Source organism: Nicotiana attenuata, unplaced genomic scaffold (assembly GCF_001879085.1).
Source record: "Nicotiana attenuata strain UT unplaced genomic scaffold, NIATTr2, whole genome shotgun sequence".
NCBI lineage: Eukaryota > Viridiplantae > Streptophyta > Magnoliopsida > Solanales > Solanaceae > Nicotiana > Nicotiana attenuata.
In genome coordinates this window covers 249,337-257,074 of record NW_017671503.1, presented here as the reverse complement: position 1 = coordinate 257,074, position 7,738 = coordinate 249,337, and the positions used below count along the sequence as shown (strand labels likewise).

Genomic DNA, 7,738 nt, shown 5'->3' with positions numbered 1-7,738 from the left:
ACAGGTAAAGCAAGTAGAGAATTGTCCGCACGTCTAAAAATCCTTCAAGGCAAAGGAAATTCAATATCACCTTACTTTAATTTGTTGTCTAGTTCCACACTTCATAATTACTACATAATAATGGAATTAATAGAGCTGGGTCATCATTATTTAGCTAATTCCCCACATCCTTATTTTTTTTTCCAGTTGATTATTAAGAACAATAAATTGTTACATAATTTCTTTCCATCTATCTAAACTTTAGTAGGTAAAGTTGCTTGATTACTGTTCTGCACTACTAATATGTAGACACTCAAATGAAATATCCAGATATTTACAAGCTGGTTCTATCACCACAATTCTGGGGAAAAATAATTAACTGAGCCACAACTTTAAGAAATGAGTAGTAGGATTATCAAGAGACAAAAGTGATGCAAAATTTATTTTACAATAAATAATTTACAGGTAAAATGCTGCTCCCTGTCTGCTCATAATCAGAACTCATCTGGTAGCATCCCAGTATTTTTCTTATGCATCAGCTCTCCATCTTGACTATCAACACGATCATCAGCTACGAAAGCAGCGAGCATTTTGGACCGAATCTTTTGGCTTAGAGTTAAAGGTGATGTTTCCAGGTTTATCCGAAGATTTTGTCCTCAGAATAATTGCTTAGAAGCTTCGCTGTGTAGCTACCAAAATCGATCCTTGTTAACACTCAAGTATCCAGACATGACTTTTCCTCCGGTATTCCTCATACCGTCTATGAGGAAACACCACGTGGAACCCAATGCTCCAATGAAGAAATCGGCTTCAGTTGCCAACAAAAAATTAACAAGAGGATAATTCGTGCTCGTCTCCCTGCCAAGACTGGCTTCATAATTTGCCATTGTCATGTTACCCATTTGGCGTGTCACATTTGTGTAGTAAAACTTCCAATGGGGGTACAGTCTCGATTGATCCACAACTTCCTGTTATGTTGGAAGATGTGTTTTAATGAAAAATCAGGGAGAGAAAAACAATTGAAGTATGAGAAAAGTGTCATACCTGCATTTCTGTTGAAAGCCAGATGCTCTTAAGATTAGGGAAGTGCTCTCTTATGCGCTCAGCAAGATGCATGTATTCTTTGAACCCTACAACCTTCATCTCACATGCCTTGTCGCCCATCCGGACATGCATGCTCAGCATTGGCCTAGGAGTCCAAGGTTTATGACTTGACCATACAAATTTTGCAATGTCATGTCCGACCTTTTCTACTCCCTGAAGAAAGGAAATGACAGGGAAAAAATCTTCTTTTTAATCATATAGATTCATATTGAAGCATGATAAATAATTTTCTGTTACACTACTGGAATAAATCCAAGGAGGATATCACTTCTCCACGTGAACAGAATAAAGGAAATTTATATTAGATTTGAGCGATGACCGAAGATGAGAGCGCAATGAGATGGCATGATCCTATAAATTGTATCACAATATTCACAATTAGATGAAAAGGTAGAACCCCGAAGAATTAGCTTCTAGTCAAGAAGAGATGAATAGAGTTCAGTACCTCTGAAAAATCTCTAAGTGGACTTTCAAGAACCATTTTTGCGGCTTCCAAGCCAAATGCTGCATGTCGTGCATGGTTTAGCAAGTCGCATGTGTACTCAGTCTGAAACCGCATTAGGTAGCGCACTGCCTGGAGAAGAAAGATATAAAAGTCATGACAAATACATATGCTTATCGCCTTGAACATCGCTGATAAAGCTATTTATTGAATGCACAGGGAAAAACAACAGGTAAAAAAGCTTTTGAATTGCAGCTGGAAAAGGGCAGATTGATGAGAACATTAGCATCCATTTTGTTATATACTAAGGGTACAACTGAAAGAGCAACGATTACAATTTTGCACTGTTTTATTTGTCTTTCAAAAGAGTCGATATAATTACACACAAGGAGCATGCGAACATCCGAAATTATATGATGTTCTAAGTTAAGTAGGCTTACGGACTCTACCTGAGCTCGCCACCACCTCCTATCCATTTTGCGATGATAAGCAATTAGAGTTCCATTTATATCTGTTGTTGGCTGCAAATAACTCCAAGGTTTGCCCCATGACCTGAAATCAAGATGCTTTGAGTTGCATGAACTATATAATAATATCTCCATCCCAAAATAAATGACCGGGTTCAGAGTTATATTCTGCTGATTTATGGCATGATTTTGGACGACATTCCTTTGACGTTCCTGAAAACTAAATTTGCATGTATAGAAACTACATAAAAGCACTAACAAGTGTAAATCACAGTTATATTAAGATGGAAATCCAAAACGAAAAGTTATTTTGACTTCCTAATTAGTAACAGTTATAAAATGGACAGATAATGTACTTGATATTGCAGAGTTATTTATTTTCACAGATGGCATATGTTACAGCTTTACCTTGGAGTGTGTCCAGACCATATTTCCTTAGAAGTATAGTTTTCTTTTATCGTTATGATCCCTTTTTCCCATGCTTCTTTTTGTTTCATAAGCTCAAAAGCACGATATCTGCATTCCTGGGATGTTTCTGGAAAGAAGTAGCAAGACCAACTGGAGCGTGACGAACCTATGAAGGCAACAGTGACAGAATTTCATGCCAATAGCCATACTATCATGTCTCAACTTCAAATGCATTCAGGAAGGAACTCCATAGTTTTAACATGGCACTTTTAATGTTTGTTCGTGAGACTATTCACAGACCAATTGTCTAAACTTTTCTAAGTTTTTGGTGGGATCTAGGAATAATGCATATAAAGTTAATGGAGATTTGAAATAGGTTTGACAAACTAAAGGGGACGTAACGTAGAACCAAAATAAGAGGAAAGTCATCAGTTTTTTATGTTCTCCTGTGGTTTCTAGAACTGTTTTTTCCCCTAATGGCCAAATGTTGATGATCCAAAGGGGTAAAAGTGTAAAGAAGCGGCGACAATTAGAGCTACCTTTACAACCATCATGATCAGCACGATTATAATAGCTCGTAACAAGGACCCTTTTCTCATTGATTGCTATTGCAAGAAGACCACACATTCCGGCTATCTGGGCACCAATACCAAACCCAGGTATTCTCTCCCAGTCAGCTATCAGAAATTTCACATTTCCATCACTGCAGTTCAAAGGATGCTGATGGAGCCATATATCACGTTGCACCTTCCTTGTTAAGGGGTAGTTCTCTTCATCTGACCCCTTGATCTGCAATTGCTTCTTATGTTTGAGATGCTTTTTGGTATTGAAATATGAAAGTGGATATCCTATATTTTGTAGTGTTTGACAAAAGAAATGATTAATTTATGCCTAGAACTTCTTAGAATAGAAATACTGCACGACAATAACATACCCAGGGAGGAAAAGCTCCTTCAGATACTGTTTGATGCCTATGATACCGCAGATTCTCGTCTTCTGCTGTCAAAAGGAAGTTATCTAATTGTCCCTTCCATATAGTCCATGGAGGGAAACTGTCATTTCGAACTCGGGTATCAAGTCGTTTATTATTTTCTGCACTCAGCTTGCAGTCCTCAAAGTGAGGTGCTTTTGGTAACTTGGATTTACCCAGACGATTGTCTTCATTTGCTGATTTAGTCAGTAAATTACTCCAAGATGAGTACAGTAATGACACTCTCTCATCTACCCCCAATGCAATTTTTTCCTGGGGAAAAAACAACCTTTCCGAGTTCTTTTGTTTAACATCGCAGTCTCCACCTGTAACATATCCAAAACAAGGTTAGTTGCTCATAAGATTTCCGCAACAACAGGAAGATGTACATGTTGTTCGGTGCAAATAAGTAATTAAGAAATTGATATTATTGACGAAGACAACCACTCTTCTTCTCCACTCCTTTTCTATAGTGGGAGTGGAGTATATTTAGAGTCACACAAGACGTCAATAAATATCAGCTTAAGTAGTGCTTTCCATTGCAGTAGCTGTGCCATAACATAAGTTATAGATTCTAATGGGTACCAGATTGCTTAGGCAAAGTAGTTAATCCCATGTTTGATCTAATTTCACCTTTTTGGTCAGCGCCTTTTTGTCAGAAATCGTGTCGCTACTAGTCAAATATTCTTTACGTACGAGATCCGTCTCCTCTTATCAATTATACCAAGGGAAAATAGTAAAGTACCACACCAGTCAAAATAGACTTAAAGTTTAAGTCAGCTAACATAAAGCAGTTATACATTTTTTTTTTGAATAAATCATACACAAGCTTTATTTGAACCAGTTATATTCCAACCTTAGGTTGCTTGCTTCAAAATCACTCTTGGAACACATTTAATGATTCTTGCTATAAAAGAATTATTAAATCTGATTTGTAATGCTGATGACAATTGACAGGTATCCCAAAAATCAACTGTTTTCATGACCTACAATATCGTCTAATATAATAATCAAGAGCTGGCCTATCAAAAAACAAAATAAAACAGTGTTATCATAGGAAGAAACAAAAACACATTCTATCTTTCAAACAAATGCCCAAGTGATTCGTGAGGTCGGAAATGAATTCTGACTTACTTATTAGGCTTGTGGAAGTAGAATTGGATGTTGGAATACCAGATGAAAAAGCTGAAAAAGAAAGGCTACCACCAAACTGAAAAGCACCAAATGAAGTAAGAGCAGCAAGAAATAAAGAGGTGAGGCAAACACCACAGAGAAATCCAACCACACAAATTCGACATGGAAATGAGCTTCCCATTTGCATAGCCCTTTGTGAAACAACTCTTTCAAGAGATCTCTGATTCAAAGCTTCCATCTTTTCCGCACAAATCACTCTTTCAAAAGGAGTATATAGTCATGTGTTTTGCTTCCCAACCAACTTTTTAACTATCCATCACATGAAATCCTTTCCTTTTCCTGTTATACTTTTCTTCCAACTGTAAATTTACAAAAGCAAATAGCCCCTCAGTGTTAATATAGCTTTATAATAATCATAGAAAGGGAGAAATGGAGTAATTAACACTGAAGGTCGATTAAGGAAATGCATCCCTTTTACAACACGCCACACTCCCACAATAATAATAATAATAATAAATTAATTAAAGAGAGTAACAAAAGTGGAAACCTCAAAAGCAAGAATTGTTGTCTCACAGAGTGTAACTTTTTAATAGAACAGCTGAAATTTTGTGAAAAGAAATTACTGAATATTCATCCCTTAATTGAAAAGGAACTTTTGAAGAGACTGAAAATGGAGTACTAATAAATAAACCAAATACATGGTTGAAGTTTTTTCACCTATTATAAGTAAAATTTGCGTAGGATGAAGAGTAATTGGACTAATAATTCAGTGCCGCAAGTGATAGATAGAAGACGATACAAGCACATACCCAAAGTGTAATCAAGAAGACCATGCAATGAAATAGAGACAGACAATTAGCAGAGAAGAAGGGCACCCAAAAAAAAATGAAAAAGAAAGAAAATACCTCTGTAAAATTGCTCTCACCAAAGAAACAAAAAAGCTACGTATAATAATTCCAGAAATGAACAGCATTTTCAGCTGAAGTAAAGGAAAAGAAGAGGCAAAAAATTGGTCACGGATGAAGACATGGGAATCTTACCCAAGAAAAAGACAACATCCAGCTGTACTGAAGTACCAGTTACTCCAGTGTCATTAGCGGCTATATTATGGGATTAGTAGAGCTGAGAAATTTTGTTTTGTGAGTCATTCAACCATGTGACATCTTATAAAATTAGACAAGTGGATTATTAGGTCCCACTTCATTAACTTAAGTACTCTAAGAGCTTGGACCCTTTTTTCTGAATTATTTTTAAATCTGTGTTTATTTATAAAATTTTCAATTTTCACTTGAAGATTCATTTTAGAAATTTTCGAAAATTTGAAAAACTCTAAAAAACTGTTATTCAAAATTTTCACTCACAAAACTTTAAAAACAACCCAAAATTATATTCATGTCCAAACACACTCTAAATTTCAAGTAGCATTTTCACTTGAAAATTTTTTTCACCCTATTTTGGAATTTTACTATTCTTATGTCCAAACGCCCACTAAGATTTTAGCAAAATTCACATCTCTCCTCTCATTATCTTCATGTAAATCTCATATCGGCAAAATATGAAAGAAATATTGGGGTATATAAATAAGCAAGTCTTAAACTTTAGTGACGTATTTCAAAATCATGTAAACTTAAACTCAAAGCGGACAATATCACTAATGAATTGGGCTATTACATTACATACCCTCTCTCATTCAAACAAAAGTGATGGGTTCTTTCTTTCGTTTTCTTCCTCTTCCTCCTCCTCGTCCCATCGCCTCTCTCCTCAGTCTCCTCGATATTCCCATGACCAAAGGCAGAGCTAGATTATTAATTAGGTGTTTGTCTGAACCTAATAACTTTTGCTCAAATAATGTATTTGTGATAAAATATTTTACTTAATAATATGTATCATAATTTATTTCGAACCTAGCAAATTATCATGTCTTATAATTTAGAACTCATAAACTTAAAATTCTGGCTACATGCTATCCCATCCTGTTGGGAATAAATCCTCCACAGTAATAATATTCGCGGTAATAAAAGCGAAATAATAATGTAGCATTGAGATACGGTAATCAACAAGAATAAAGGAGTGACAACGGCACCAATATTTTTAGGTGGAAAACCCTTCTAAATAAGGAAAAAAACCACGACCCAAGAGGAGCAACTGATATCACTATAGTAAGGAATTTTACACTTTATGGCCCGAGTAAAATACTCGAAAGACCACTACAACACTCAAAAGAAATAACCCTCTTTTGATATTCTCATCTCACTACAATATTGCTCACACTCTCTATTTTTCTCAAAGACTATTTTCTTATACCCTGTCTGTGATGTCTCACTCTTTCTTTCTCTCTTTTGTTGGTGTAATTGAAGAAGTGAGAGGGCTCCTCCTTTTATAGGAGAAAGTACTTGGGCTCCAAGTTGCAAAAGAAAAATAGAAAACCTTGGTAAATGTTCTCCACATTTCGTTCCATTCTTTGGCTCCGAGAAAGGTTATCAACCAAGACTTTATTTTATAGGCACATGCCTATAATCTTTACTTACAATGTTTTCTTTTTTCTTATCAAATGGTTTGCCCCCTACAAATCTCCCCTTCTATTCCCATTCACCGAAAGGAGAAAATATGGGCTTTCTAGTTTGAATGCATATCGACAAGTTCTTTGCACAGCTCGAACTTGTCTCTTCGTACCACCTTGGTCTGCATATCTGAAGGATTCTCACTTGTATGGATCTTCTTGACCTGCATAGATTCATCCTCTATCTTTTCCCGAATCCACTGATATCGCACCTCGATATGCTTTGTTCTTGCATGATACATGGTATTTTTTCTCAAGTCTATTGCACTTTGGCTGTCACAATAGACTATATATTTCTTCTGGTGCAATCCAAGTTCTTGAAGAAACCGTTTCAGCCATACCATCTCCTTGCCTTACTTCAGTAGCGACAATATACTCTGCTTCATTTGTAGAGAGTGCGACACACTTCTACAGCTTCGACTGCCATGATATAGCTCCCCCTGAAAATGTGAACAGGTATCCGGTAGTAGATTTACGATTATCAAGATCACCTGCCATATCAACATCCGTGTAACCCTTCAAGATTGGATCAGATCCTCCAAAACACAAGCAATCTCCTACAGTACCTCTTAGGTACCTGAGTATCCACTTGGCTGCTTCCCAATGTTCCTTTCTAGGATTTTCAAGGAACTTGCTAACAACACCAACTGCATGAGCAATATCAGGTCTGGTGC

The 7,738-nt window shown here is 36.3% G+C and overlaps 1 protein-coding gene across 4 annotated transcripts; it reads right to left on the bottom strand.

Moving 5' to 3' along the window:
• Positions 1 to 246: 246 nt before the first annotated feature.
• On the bottom strand, positions 247 to 5,636 carry LOC109208665. Of its 4 annotated transcripts, none has more exons than XM_019371802.1 (9): positions 5,410 to 5,512; positions 4,505 to 4,863; positions 3,335 to 3,696; positions 2,940 to 3,189; positions 2,401 to 2,566; positions 1,975 to 2,077; positions 1,529 to 1,657; positions 1,024 to 1,236; positions 247 to 947 (listed from the first exon to the last, which is right to left on the bottom strand). In XM_019371802.1, the coding sequence occupies exons 2-9, from the start codon at positions 4,740 to 4,742 to the stop codon at positions 669 to 671; spliced, it is 1,740 nt and encodes a 579-aa protein (XP_019227347.1). In that variant the 5' UTR covers positions 4,743 to 4,863; positions 5,410 to 5,512; the 3' UTR covers positions 247 to 668. The 4 variants fall into 4 exon arrangements, with proteins under 4 accessions (XP_019227347.1, XP_019227349.1, XP_019227348.1 ...); XM_019371804.1 differs by lacking the exon at positions 5,410 to 5,512 and adding an exon at positions 5,545 to 5,636 and having other exon boundaries at positions 339 to 947; XM_019371803.1 differs by having other exon boundaries at positions 339 to 947; positions 5,314 to 5,472.
• Positions 5,637 to 7,738: the final 2,102 nt, after the last annotated feature.